This window comes from Salvia splendens, chromosome 14 (assembly GCF_004379255.2).
Source record: "Salvia splendens isolate huo1 chromosome 14, SspV2, whole genome shotgun sequence".
Classification (NCBI taxonomy): domain Eukaryota; kingdom Viridiplantae; phylum Streptophyta; class Magnoliopsida; order Lamiales; family Lamiaceae; genus Salvia; species Salvia splendens.
The window spans coordinates 30,626,809-30,641,507 of record NC_056045.1 but is presented as its reverse complement, the minus strand read 5'-3'; the positions used below and the strand labels follow the sequence as shown (position 1 = coordinate 30,641,507).

The 14,699-nt window shown below is 36.1% G+C and overlaps 3 protein-coding genes across 4 annotated transcripts; all 3 read right to left on the bottom strand.

Annotated features, from left to right (window-relative positions):
• Positions 1 to 940: 940 nt before the first annotated feature.
• LOC121766063 lies at positions 941 to 3,578 on the bottom strand. The gene is made up of 4 exons (XM_042162395.1): positions 3,323 to 3,578; positions 2,385 to 2,538; positions 1,967 to 2,263; positions 941 to 1,664 (listed from the first exon to the last, which is right to left on the bottom strand). The coding sequence occupies exons 2-4, from the start codon at positions 2,517 to 2,519 to the stop codon at positions 1,074 to 1,076; spliced, it is 1,023 nt and encodes a 340-aa protein (XP_042018329.1). The 5' UTR covers positions 2,520 to 2,538; positions 3,323 to 3,578; the 3' UTR covers positions 941 to 1,073.
• A 1,754-nt stretch (positions 3,579 to 5,332) lies between these two features.
• Positions 5,333 to 8,962, bottom strand: LOC121764632 (general transcription factor IIF subunit 2-like). The gene is made up of 6 exons (XM_042160654.1): positions 8,659 to 8,962; positions 6,939 to 7,047; positions 6,587 to 6,717; positions 6,364 to 6,438; positions 6,103 to 6,246; positions 5,333 to 5,656 (listed from the first exon to the last, which is right to left on the bottom strand). Exons 1-6 carry the CDS (start codon positions 8,917 to 8,919, stop codon positions 5,540 to 5,542), a joined length of 837 nt encoding a protein of 278 aa, XP_042016588.1. The 5' UTR covers positions 8,920 to 8,962; the 3' UTR covers positions 5,333 to 5,539.
• Positions 8,963 to 9,713: 751 nt separating this feature from the next.
• LOC121765942 (transcription factor GTE6-like) lies at positions 9,714 to 14,194 on the bottom strand. Of its 2 annotated transcripts, XM_042162240.1 has the most exons (9): positions 13,988 to 14,193; positions 13,348 to 13,434; positions 12,792 to 13,025; positions 12,486 to 12,566; positions 11,556 to 11,780; positions 11,331 to 11,429; positions 11,168 to 11,226; positions 10,500 to 10,650; positions 9,714 to 10,356 (listed from the first exon to the last, which is right to left on the bottom strand). In XM_042162240.1, the coding sequence occupies exons 2-9, from the start codon at positions 13,432 to 13,434 to the stop codon at positions 10,111 to 10,113; spliced, it is 1,182 nt and encodes a 393-aa protein (XP_042018174.1). In that variant the 5' UTR covers positions 13,988 to 14,193; the 3' UTR covers positions 9,714 to 10,110. The 2 variants fall into 2 exon arrangements, with proteins under 2 accessions (XP_042018174.1, XP_042018175.1); XM_042162241.1 differs by lacking the exon at positions 12,486 to 12,566 and having other exon boundaries at positions 13,988 to 14,194.
• Positions 14,195 to 14,699: the final 505 nt, after the last annotated feature.

Below are 14,699 nucleotides of genomic sequence, written 5' to 3'. Positions count from 1 at the left end.
AACTATATATGATATAGTAGAAACATAAGTAAAAGCAGCAAATAATGGTTATATAGAATACTGACTTGACACATCGGAAGTTTGAAACCATGTTCAATATGCCAACAATTGGAAACTTGATATATAATTTTTACATCCAAATCTGAAATTAGTAGCAGATGCAACAATATTGCACTTATAGAGCAGGTATTTCAACTTTATAGCACAGAATTGTTTCAATCACTGTTTATGGACAGAGGAAAACTCTTCCCATAACAATAATTGTGAATTTTCTTTAATATCAATAGCAGTATAGGCTTCTGCTTCATATTGGAATATATGATAAATGCATGCCATGCAGGAAGGCAATGACAATGTCTAGCAGAAACAAGTCATATAGCTAGAATGATAACATTTCAGGACTTATTCATACCCATCTTGAGCAAAACTTTCATTGACGATTTCTTGATCTGTATACTTCGGTTGCCCATCTGTGTCATAAAGAGGATCATCTGCACCAGTGGGAAATTCTTACATGATGATTGATGCCACAAAAGTAACAGTGCTCCTTATATAAACATTCACTTATGTTTCTTGAAGATTAGAAAGCATCTAGTGGTAGTAATTAAGTATCAACATAAAAAATATACTTTGGACCTTACTTTTTGGTAGAGTTAAGTTGTTCTACATGTTTCAAAACCACTGAGGTAAGAAGATGTTTTAAAATATAGTTATACACTCATATAAGAAGAAAACTACAACAATGATGTTATAATTGTTGTGAAAAGCTGCTGAACATTAAACAGCTTTCCTGCTATATTCAATTAGGTTGTTCAAAGAACAAGAGAAAAGGATAAAAGAGTAGCTTGATAGCACTTCAGAGCTGCTTTTTTTTATTTAATTGATCTGTTCACTAATTCAATGAAATAAACGCTACTATAGTCTATAGTAGCAACTAGCAAGGCAAGAAAATATATCATTATTCATTGATACATGTATAGAATAAATACAAACTCATTACATTTTGTATTAAATCCTCGTTAAAAGGTGTAAAACTCAGCAAAGCTTTGGAATATGGTGAAACCTTTGTAAATTTAGCCGAAAACATGAGCCGATGAAGAAGAAACCAGCAAAGAAGCCGGTTTCAAAGCCTCAACCTCACTGCAATGGCCGCCATGAACTCCGGCAGCACTGTGCTGAGTAGCTCCGGCTGGTGAAATCATTTTCAGCCGGAGCCTCTCCGCCCTCGAACCGATCACCTGCCCGAGAATAGAAGCCCCGATGGTGAACGCCATGGCGGACTTCGGCATCAGCACGGTTTTGCGGAGCATGCCTATGAACGGCACGGCTGCATGAACCGCGACGAACCACGAAGGCGAGAATTTATCGGTGTGCTCTCTCCACACGCCTAGAGGCACGTTTGCTGCCATGCCCAACATGCCTATAACGAGTACTTTTGCGGGCAGTGGCTGTGGCCGGAGGTTCTTAGCGAAGGCTGTTTTTGCTAGGGCGGCTCTGGCGGCGACAATTGCCGGAGGACACCTTATGTGTACCCCAGGAGGGGGCTGAAGCGCCTTTGCTACGAGAGGGACGACGCGGTTCACAGCTCGGTATGACTTTGCAATGGGACAGTTCCCGTTGTTCAACCATTCGTTGCTTGTTGCTTCGTGTTGCGATTTACCTCCCTGAAAGATATGGAAGACTGTGAGACAAATGGAACATGAATGATTTTAGCTTCAAACAACAACTCATTCAAGAAAACTACACAAAAGCTAAACTCATTAACAAAAAACTCATGTAAGACCGTCTGACGAGTAAAAACACGTAAGATCCAACGACATAGACTGAGTTTTAGTGTTTGGATCCAATTCATGACTCGTCTCACACAAGACTCTCTCAAATTTCGTTACGAAGAAGGAATAATCGCTAGTTAAGTCATAATAGGACTATGACAACTAATACAAAACTACACATATCCAATTACTACCTTTGAAGAAGAATCCTTTTTAGATGAATGTGATTGTTTCTTCTTTGAGTTCTTCCACATCTCAGAAAACGCATCAAATCCGAAAGGCCCTCCGTGGCCAAAGGAGGAGAGGCTGATGGCTGCTGCATTTGCAGCCAGGGGATTGAATTGAGCTGACGATAATTCTGAATGAGGCTTCTCTGCGGGAACAAAAGGCTTCTCAGAAAGAGGAACGACACCATTCTGCCCGTGGAAAACCCTGAATGCCACATCAAAATTTGGACCCTCCTCAAAAATAGGGCCTTTCCCGTCCCTCACCTGAAAGGAACGAACAATTGAGATCAAGACAATACAAAGCATTCAAAGAAGATATAAACGACCGGGTACACTAAGTAATGAATGTATTAACATTTGAAGTATAGCACGATCTTCAACTTACCGGAACAGGGAAAGCCATGGCTCTTGAGAAGGACAAACTAGTTGGCGCGTTAATGTTCTGCAAAAACGGACACCTAGCACTCTCCTCGCTGGAAGGAGAGCAGTCACCATTGAAGTTCCCAAAGGCGAAATCCATCAAATAAAATTCAATTGATCTGCAAAAGAATGATAGTGATTTATTAGATAAGACATGTTTATACACAATAAAAACCACAAGAAACAGAACTAGGAAAACACAAATCAAGATTACACTACTTTCAAGCTAAAATAATACTCTTATTGTGTATACGAACAACTAGAAATGTGTATACAATAGCACAAAACAAACATCAATGTGAGGAGTAAAATGATCTCAAGACAAGTATCTACAGCTTTTAAACACGGACGCATTCTAGATACTATCCTAGTACATTCATAGGCCGATTTTGTACATGATCTTTGCACAAGGCACAAGTTTAATCACAAAACATCAAAATATAGAATAACTTCACAAACATCAGAAAAGCAAAACCACCATTCTTTAAAGCTCTACTTTGAAAACCAACAATTATGATTTATGAATGTGTAAAATTGATTTAGCTCATTATCAAAATATGATCAACATAATCAATCATCCTTTCCAAGCACCTTCCTTAAACAACACATCAAAACAATAAAAGATCAGAAAAACAACATTTTTCCTATTAATTCTCCCCCTTCCTTTTCACTTTACTTGAAGGCCAATCAATGAACAAAACAATGCAACATATACTCAAGTAAAGTACAGAAAAGCATAGAATATCAACCATAAAAGTTGAAGAATTACAGCTAGAACACACACACACACGCACACACACAATCCCAATCATATGATTAAACAACAAACTCTCAATTTCACAAACAGTACACGATCAAATCAACAACAAAATGCAGAGCCAGAGGCGAGAAATTGAGCCACACCTAATTGCAACAAGTCAAATGCGGAAATGAGCTGAAATCAAATGAAAAAGATCTCTAGAAAAGGGAGGGAGAGATAAATGGAGTAGGTTGGGTAAAGAAGTTGGAATTGTGATACGATTGAAATGCTACAAGTAGTAGGAATCTAGAGAGAGAGAGAGAGGCGTGTGCTAGAGAGAGAAAGCGACCGCATCAACGCCACAAGCCGGGCGGCTGGGCGAGTGCATGCCGCAGTCTTCCTTTGATTCTGACGAATTACTTTTCCAATTTTGTGTTCAATTTTGGGAAAATTCGTTGGTCAACTAACATCTGCGTGTTCTTTTTTTTATAAAATTATAATTTGTGCCCCGATAAAAATCATTATTCGGTTTTGGCCCCTATAAATTGATGGTTTCACGTTTTACAGCCGTGATTTGCACTAATTAATTGAATTACTTTAAAACAAATAATATATCGTTGTATAGTTCAATGTTTAAACCTTTTTATAAATATATCTCAATGTATTGAAAATTACGGTAAAACAATAGCCATCAGCTTGGGAAAGAAATTTTAAAAAATTATTGAGAATTTAGCAACTTTATTTCAACTTCTTACACTTGTTTCAAGCATGAGACACTGTTAGAAGGAGAATTCGGAATTTTTCTATATAGATCATAGTATTTTTCTGTTTACACTAGAAACGAATAATATTATAATCTTCATAACTTGTTTCTTTATTGAATTGTTATCTATAGCTAAATTAAATCTATTCATTTGTTGATATCTTAATCGAGATGATTTGTTATTGTTTTACGGCAACTTAACACTAGTCACCTCTAAACGGTTATAAGTTAACTTATGAGATTGTTTTGGCTGTTGGATTTAAATTTATGAGATTATTTAGGCTACATTGATGATAACTGATAAGTTTAGTATTCTATTGTAAATTTTGATGTGTTGGGGCATATTAATGAAAAGCAAAAGTTGGAGTGTAACTATATGACTGAAATATGAAACACATTATTTTGAAGTAGAAGGATCTTGTCTAATTTGAATTGTCCATTTCAGAAATATAGTCACCCATTTTAGAATGGATTTATTTAATAATTGATGGACCCTGGATAGTTAGTCATTTCCCACATTTGTAGGGAGCTTCTATTGAATTAGGGGATAATATTAAAGTATTCATTAGTCATAGGCATTTATGTTGGGAACATTAAAAAATTAAAAATGGTTACAAAATGACCAACTCGTGGAATCTTTGGCCACGCCTATATATACATATATATATTTGTTTGTAAACCATAGTTCCTAAACGTATTCTATTAGCTTCAGTTATAAAATCTTGATGGACGTAGATAGAATTGTTTTTTAAATATGAGGTTGTTGACTCAACCACTCCTAGAAATAAGGAGTAGTGTTTTCAGTCAAAAATTCTGAAGTAAATTGCTAATAAAAATTTAATATTGACACGTAAGGAGTTCACAAAATATACTCCAAAGTAGAATAATTAGTTAGTAATATAACATTAAACTTCAATCAGAGAACAAAGTCTTAAATATAGCATTCACACTACAGTGATTATCAATAATATATGAGGTGTGATATTATTCACAGCCACAAGTAGAGCTAGAGATGTAGAATAGGTGGGTCGGCCCAGCCCGATCCGAGCACACTGGACCATACGATAACTCGAGTAGGGTCATGCGAGCCAGCCAAAAAATCTAACTATCTACCGACGAGCCAGTGCAGCCCAACCCCATTTCCACATTTTCCATGTTTAAATTGGGATGTGGAAATAACAACAGTTTTTAAATAAAAACTATCCACAAAAATAGAAAACATTTAGATCTCATGATTCCAGATCGCCATGGATCTCCATGAATTGGGAATGCAATTTCAATTGCTGTTTCCTCAATTAGTATTTTTCACCAGTGAAATAATCAAATAATCAACAAAAATATTCAAGAAAATAAAACAAAAAATACTATACTTTTATATAATGAAGGGAAAAAAATTTAAGTGGGAGGAAAATGAATTTGAAGAAGTTCACATTAATTGTCCAAAGTGGCAGATATATAAGTTCATTCAAGAACGTTACTACAAGAATCGAATGACTACAAAATGACTAAATATTCAAAGTTTAGAGGTTACCACTTACCACAGACAACATCACAATACCAAGGAAGTTGCTGATAAACTTGGACATCCTCTCATGTCCATCATTCAAAATGATGTAGTTTAACTAGCATCGGGGGTCTCGTCTGTCCGATATTCAGGTTTAAGCTCGTACGTTCCTTGGTTGGCTCCCTTGTTATTGTAAACGCACAGACTCTTGAGCATATCTTTGAGAAATTGCTGCCACAAATGTCGTTGAAGAGACATCAGTCTGTGTAGTATATGCTACGTTCGACCTCAAGGGTGAACTGAGCAAGAATATCATGCACAACTCAAAGATGAAGCTATGACAAAAATGAGCTGACCACTTTATCTTTTCTTGGAAAGGGAAATTAGAAACAACTAGTCATTGAGCAATGCTAGGGTCGTAAAGAGATCTATTGCATGACCAGAAATTAAGCAATAAGCGGACTAACTACAATGCCGTTAGCTAGATGCAAGACATAAGCGGATATGCACATGAGTAGCCCATGGGATGACATATGCATAAAAATGAGTGACTAACAGCAGATGTTGATGATATTACGAATGATGCATGATATAACAGCTTAAGCTTATTATTGATTCGTTGCTGCTAATGGAGTGAAATCTGTTGTTTTCCCGAGATCAAGAAAAAGCTGGCATACCTCAGGCTGATCTGTATTCTGAACAAGTTGTTTTAGTGTCCAATTTGGCTTTTTCTCAAAGAGCCTAAACATGATCTTCTCCATTTCTTCGGGGTCTTTTCTAGTTCTTTTCGACTCTGACCCCTTGGCTTGAGATTTTTTCTCCTATACACTCATAATGGGTTACATCTATATTATGTTAGTGTGGTTGTGCACATAAAGAAATAGTTAAACAAACTTGCATTTCATAGAAAACAGAAAACAATGGACAATGTAGTGTACCGTTGACCCAGTGGTCTTAATATCATACATTCCCTGCATGGATCTTATACGGAGTCCACTATCATCATTAATGAACTGCATAACGGGGCGAAGACAGAAGAAGAGAGAAGAAAAAAATATAGGGAGACAGAGAGTGAGAATGTCACATATATAGTGATTGCACTGCTGCATACTTACTATTTGATGAAAACTCTTTGTTCAAGAAAAACAATAAACAACTTACCCTTGTTTGTCTGGGTTTAGCCATAGATTTATTCGTCCTCTCCCTGCAATATCTGCCATAGTCTTCAATATTCTCAGAATGAGGCTTCATGTCGAATTTATGGTTGATTGTCCCCTCCACAGAAGGCTTCCCTATATTAAAACATAATTAGCAGAAAAACGACGTCTTCAAATGCTTAAAGTTATGATTCAAGTCTCGAATATGATAGCATCCATGGATAAAATATTGAAAGAAAAGTTGGAACCACAAGCATGTTGCTTCTGGCCCTGATTCAAAAGTCTGACCTTTTAACTTACAGGAAAAGAATAATAAACAACGTGTAACACATCAACTGTGTCAATTGAGTAGTGACCTTGAGATGACTCAGATAATACAGACATTGGAATAAAATCAGTGGACATGGCCATTGAGTAGCGCTTCAGCAAGTTCCTATCTCCAATGCCAGCCAACTCCATAGTAAACTGATAAATGAGTCAAAGTCAAGAGATTGGAGCACAGTTAAATATGGATTCTTCCACCAAACCTTAGGAAAACAAAGGCTACTCCACTGGTCCTTCTTAACCCTACATGCATTAATAGAGAGAATGTTTTGCACATAAAATGGAGACATGTGTAGCTATTAAAAATATCCTGATATTATTCACCTATCACCGGTGTTCCATCCTAAAACGGAATTTTCTTTACTTATCCTTCATTAATTTTAACAATGATGTAAAAAGTGTAAATATAACGAATATAATTCCCAATTTCAGTTCGCATATCGAACTCCATGTCAAGTCATATTAGGACCACATCTAAGTTAGAGGTAGTATGTTCTTATTATAAATCTCTCTCTATAGTGGCACATGAAGATAAAATTACCAAAAGCTGCCAATATATGAGTTGCTTTTTATAAGGCAGAATATCCAAAAAATCAGACAGAATATATTGAAACATCACTCTTACTCTAAATTTATACATCACTTAAGATGACACAAACAACCCTGTATAAGGCTGACTCCTCCAACCAAACAATTTCCTCATACCACACATGTAAACTGCACCATAGCAGTAACATGCAGAAAAACTTACAGCGACCAAAAAACTTAAGCAATAATACAACTAAAGATGGTTTTTAACTATCAATAACATCTTCACCTTGATAGAACCATATAAACTACAGTTATTTGCAGAAATTTAATCACAATGAATGTCATTTTAAGCAGTGGTGTGAAGGGAGTAGTTTGAAACTCTTTGCACAACAAGATGAACTTTGATAAAACAAATTTCTCAATGGATGACGTCCTTGTCAAGTTTATGCAATTTGAGATTTCTCAGTTTTGCATGCATCTTCTCTAAGTTACTTAACCTCACAATTTACAATGTAGGATTGTAACAGTTTAGGACTGATCAGTAGGGTGATCATTTATCGAATGAAGGGAAAACCAGACATAGTAAGAGAAAGGAACAAACACCACTCTCGAAACAGCAAGCAAAAAAAAGATCAAGACAAAGCAGAGCTACAACAAATGAATAACATACACCACTCTAGCCATAAATAAATTACTACGTGTGTCTCAAATTGGGGGTAATCACTCCAAAGTCCAAACCGAGCTAAGAAATAAAGTACAACCATGAAGATATGATCTTGTATGTGTCAAATTGGGGGATTTCAACAGGAAATTGAGACAAATCGGATTAATAGATTTAAACCACCACATTTTTCACAGTTAGCGCCACCTTCCAAAATATAAACCACAGAGATCATTAGTTTCCTCCCAAACAATTAAATGAGCACAATGAGATTCCGTCCAGTATAAATCCAGAAGAAAATCAGTCTACACGATTAACTAGTGAAATTGAGATAAAAAGCAACAATAATAATGAAATAAACCATGCATGCAAAATCACACTCTATGAAACACCACAAGCTTCACAAAATTCAGTGCGTTGCAATTGAAGATCAAATAGAGCTAACAAAAAATTAAAAGAAGGCAGCGCGGAGAGTTTCAAAATCGAATCGAGAAACATAGGGCAACACATGTCGACACATACTCACACATTTCAGTGTAAATGCGCACACACATATACACCTGCGTGGATGACAAGTCGTCGTTAGGATGCAGCGGATCGACGGCGACGACGACTTTGGCAAAGATTTGGCCGGCGGAAGGGTCGGAGGGTAACGGCGGCGGGGGTTGGTGGTGAGTGGTGTTGCTCTGCATGGCACGTGCGACGACGGGGGGGCACTTCATCATCCACACGCGTCGGTCGGCCTTGCTGGTATCCAGCTGGGCGCTAGTGAGCGCCGCCGCGGGAGCTGAGAATTTGGCGTCTTTCGGTTTCTCCGCCATCAGGATTGAAGACGGCGGTTTTTGGAGTGAGAAGTTTGAGTGAGAGAATTCTGATTTGCTGCGAAGTACGAATCCATTTGATGGTGATATTTTCACCTCGAATTTCGGCAATTATTGTGTGTGGTGGCGCAATGCACCCAGCACTTAACTTTTTTACTATTGATAAATGTATCCCACATAAATTTCTTTATCATTTTTGTCGATTACTCAAAATTAGTCCACTTATTTTTTTCAACCATATTACTATCACACACTCGGATACTCCTACAATAGTACAATACTACCTCTATAAATAATAGTAACACGTCTCACTATTCATTTATACTTGGTTACTTTTCTCTTTCATTTTCGCTTTAAAACTCATTACTTTTCTCTTTCATTTTCACTTTAAAACTCGTGATATTCACAAAGTCTCTATTTTTAAAGAATAGTCAAGATTTACTCACACTGCTAATTTATACCATCAACTTTCTATATATTTTTTAAAACACAAGCTGAGTTGAATTGAGATGGACATTCACTGACTGATGGATTTTTTGTTTGAAAACTCTCTAATGATGTTAAATAAAATTTTAATGATAAATTCAAATTGGATTGAGTTTAATTGATGTCAAATTCTAAATGATGTGCACTGTTTATTTCCAATTAATTTGAACATAAAATAGGATAAGTTAATTGCCTAGTGAACATTTGTTAGTATGTCTTGAAGATAGTACTAGTACTTAATTTTATATTAAAAGTCGCCTAAAATAAATATAATTGAAATTTTCATCATAGAAAATCATACTGCAAACTTCAACCTAAATGCGAATTGTAATTTTATAATTTATCGTAATGTACCATGACACGTTACACTTTAATCTAAATAGCCAAATCCCATCATGGACAAATCAAGAACAGAGACACAAACCCAAATAGCCAAATCTCTTGTCATTTATTGTAGTCATTGCAATATCCTAAGAATTAATAAAACTAATTCAAGGAAAAATCACAAGGGCGGTATGGGAATTCACCATACCGCGAGGCTTCAAAGGTCAGATTCTGCAGCTGCCCTCAAATTCCAAAGTAGCCCTCAGTCATCTGCTACTTGTATGGTTGTCCGTCTATCTTCGAGTTAGACTCTGTTTATGTGCACTACAACGAAGGCTCTGTCTTCCGTTTTTTGGTAGTCTTGGCAAGGGCATCACAATTTTAGCGCTTGCGCTTGTAGTTGATGTTATGATCGCTGTCAGGCGAATTTGGCGAGGTGATATTATTCTTGGCAGTCTTGGCCAGAGCATCACAACTCCAGCGCTTACGCTTGGAGATGATATTATGATCGTTGTCAGCAGCATTTGGAGAGGAGATATTGTTGTTGGCATCTTTGCTCGAACCTCCAGGCTGTTCTTTTAGTATGTCATTCACGAAAAACTTCAACCTCCACAGCGTTGATTCACTCTGTGCTCAAAGAGAGAGGTGTTATTAAATGTACCAAACAAAAAGGAGAGTGTTGATCAGAGAGAGAGAGAAGAGAGAAGAGAGAAGAATATGTTGCACCACCATCCACAGTTGAAGATAAATAGTAGGGGGCTGAAGAGAACCTGAGCACTGATATCAAGCTCCACCTCTTCATCATTTGCTCGGAAGTCGAGGTTACCTTGAGCTATGATCTCCAGTGCCTTATTGAGATCTTCAGGAGATAAATTGGCGAGAGCAACTCCTAGCTTTCTTTTTTCCATTATAGTTATGTTCCTGGAGGAATTAGCTCACTGAAACGTGTTAGATAAAATTACATGGTACTTTTGTAAGGCAATTTTAAACAAGGAAGTGGATTGAAGAGTGACAACTGTAAATTGCAGCACAGATGGATAAACACTATCAGCAATATAAAACAAGCCGATTTAAACCTTTTTTGCTAAGATTAGAGCAGAAAGCTTGAGACAAAAAAAAAGTTAAATCATGTCAAGACACATTCATATAGACGACTTATTTTGTGATATTAAGCAAGGATGGAATAAAGAAGGGATGAAGAACCAACTATCTCTAACAGGAAGTTTTTGTAGTTAGTAGTAGTTACACCTATTATTGTTCTCCTTCAATGTCTATGCCAAGATAAACTCGAAAACGGTTGAATTGGTAGGGGGGTGTTGGGGGGTACAAGTATAAAGCACCATTAGTATAGATCCTTGTAGATGAGCGTTGCTTAGTCTAAAAGGACGAGTTAGAAAGCAGTCCAAAATATTCTCAACAAACATCCACACTTACTAACCTGCACTGTTTAACAACCATTTCTCGGAGCTCGTCTATATGCATATCAATGTCATAAAGCTGAAACACATTTAGGAAAATGGCACATTAGTGATCATGAACATCTACATGATTACACAAATTCTCTTTTCTTCATGTGCTAAAAAATTTGAAATTTATCTTACCTCAGTACTTATATCCCTGGCCAGCTTCGCATGAGAAGCCTCCAGAGCAAGCTGCATGTTTGCTTTTGCTTCAGCTTCCTCCTGTTCTTGTCTTTCTTCCTAAAATACAGATGTACGATCGATATCTCAAATACATTATAAGTATAAGTTGCTTTTGGAATATTGGGATGAGCAGCTAATGTGAAGGTCTACGTTGGGGGCATAAAGTACCCCGGAAATAATTACCTCTTCTGTAACTTTTGGCAAAAACTTTAGCCACTTCTCCTCAAAAATTTCAAGTAATCGCACTGCCTTTTTATGAACTTCACTCTTTTCATCATTGTACTTCATTGCATTTTTAAAAACCAATCGCACATCAGCACATATCTCGCGGACATGCTTGTATCCAGTACCATCATTGGTTTCCATTTGGTTTTTTATAGTACTGAAGTCCATTGGTCTGTCAATGATCTGAAACATGAAGATTACTCCAGGTATAAAATGAGACATATAGGCACTGATTATAAATGTTAAGCATAAAACATTTACATAATTTCCAAATGGGGGAAGAGTGGGCGTAGAGGTATCATAATTTGAACATTCAATAATAATATGCAGTGCTGCTTCCCATACTGGCACAAAACCTATGGTAGAAATTCAATTCTGAGAAAGCTAAATTACATTTCATTAATCAGATTGCAACTCTGAACTGTTCTCTTATAACCATTTGAAAACTGTCAATGGTTAACTTGCACGGAAGAACTACATTGCACTATTATCAACTTTGAAGCCATTCTAGTACTGTCATAAAATCACCAGAGATGCTGGTTTAGTATAATCAATACTATGTGATTAATCAGATGCTTCTAGAATCCATTCTAAAAAAATTCTCAAGCTTTCCAGACTTGTAATGTACTAATGCAGTAAGCAAATCCTTGACCCCATGGACCATTGTACATGACTTTTGAAATATGTAAGTCCTTGTTTTACTTTCTGAGTGATTGTGTTCATATCTGCAATTTAGGAAATAAATATATACACAATATACAAGTTCGAAGTTTCAAACTGAGTTGAGAAGGAAAGGTCCGTAGCTACAGACCTTGTAAACTAGGATCAATGTATATCTTTCATATGCATTTCTTTTTATTTTTGGGTAAAGAATCTAGGAGGCTTTACCTTATAGTAATCATTCAACGCAAGTCCTGCAACATCTACTGGGTGCATAAAGGGCCAAGCCAACTTCTGCAGCCCCGTGATCTAAACACTAGAAAAGGCACATGATAAATCTTTTCTATCCCATAAATCATATTGTATATATGGAAAAGGAGTTTGGAAACATAAATAGTAGCACAAAAAAAGTTCTTTAAATTTACTATGCACATAAACCAGGAGTATATTCTAGAAGAAGCTGGAAGCTGTAGTGAAAATCCCATTGCATGTCATATCATGACACTGTTCAGTAACTTAACTCAAGAGACTTGCCTGACGAAATACACTTCCAAACTGGCGCATAAGGTCTTGCATTCTCTTAGCAGCAGCAGCTTCTCTACGTGAAGCATCCTGTTGTAGTCTTTTCATGCTAAAAACATGTTTCTCCTTTTCCTTTTCCTTTTCCTTTTCCTTCTCCTTTACTTTCGAAGTGTTTCTGGAAGTGCTTGGTTGCTTTGTAGTTGCATTTGAGTAAAACTGTTCAACTTCATTTACTCTTTGCTCAAGCTGCAAGATGGAGAATAGATTAAGACAAGAAAAATATGGCTTGAGAATATGCATGCAACACATATAACGGTCGTGGCATTAGACTGAGCAAGTGAAGCAATTGAATTCTGCATTCTGCAAAAAAGAATATAGGCCAGCAGGTAATAAAATCGACGAATTAGCTCAAACTAAGATCTTAAAAACATATATGAGTGCCATTTTAATCTACTTTTACTAAAAACATTTAAAAGTTCATAGTATATATGAATATAAAATAAAATGACATCATTGCATCATGTAGGCTGAGTACTCAGACCATCATAAACTGAACGAGAATGCTTACTTGCTCAACCTTCGAGAACAGCTCATCAACCGTAGCCATATCTTCTACGTTGGTTGCGCCATTCATTGATGCCTTCACCAGATCCATCTAAACAAATGAATTAAGTTTAGTTCCAATTACTAATTTAACTCTGCAACCAAGATACTTGAATCCCATCCTAATTTTAAGTTACAAAAAATGGTTATTCAAAATTTGCTACAGAAATCCATTAAAGACACCCATAAGCCCCTTCAGTTTTACTCCCGAATCAACGCTCATCCATCAGAAGTACTCCAATTGCGACAAACAAAGCTAAATTCAGCTCAGAACCGAATAAAGTTTATTAAATTCACGAACTGATCATTAGCTCAATCATAGATAAGCACGATAAGATTATGCTGATTTCCTACACAACGAGTAATGCATAATAATTTACCACATGATTGCAAACTACATCACACAAAGATTGAATTTGCCTACACAGACTAAAAAATAGTTGATTTTACTAAGATATATGAACCGAGATGGATTTCATTCATTAAAAACAAATGAACAAGCACATGTATGATACAGAATTTCCAGTTATACAGTTTGCCATATGATTACTGATCACAAAATCGGCGAAATTTAAATTCGAAATAAGTGAACAAATTGGAGCTACCGTGGCTTAGATATTTGGAGTGGTTCTGTGTGTAGAAAGATGAATCTGTTATTGCGCCGGCCTTTTCGACGAGATCCGCCTTGCCTTCTTCCACGTATTCAACGTTTCACCGCCGGCGGCGGCGATGGCGGCGGTTTTTGGGGAATTAGTTTGGATAGCAATGATAATTGGGATACACTGTATAAATCTTGGTTTCAATAATGTGTCAATTAGTAAACATATACTACTACTACTACTACTACATTAACATCTCAACACTTTTTCAATATTTATATAATTACAGATGACTAATTGACTGTTTTATTGAAATGTCAAATTGTATTCAATTGATAATCCATCTATTGTAATATTAGCAAACTTTATTTACTTTTGTAGCAGTAGTTTATTCATGAGTAATGATATGCTACCTCCCCTGCGTGAGGTTCTTATGTGAGCATCACTCTCGTTTAATGCACGTTTAATATTGTTCGTTTTGATTTATATATTTAGTTTAATTCTAATACATTAAAAAATGTTATTGCAATTTTTAATTTCACAAAATTCATAAAAATTAAAGCTCGATTTATTATTTTATTAATTTATTTGAAATTATAGAGAAAACGACGAAATCGAGTTTTGATTTTTATGAATTTTGTGAAATTAAAAATTGCAATAACATTTTTTAATGTATTATAATTAAACTAAATATATAAATCAAAACGAACAACGCATA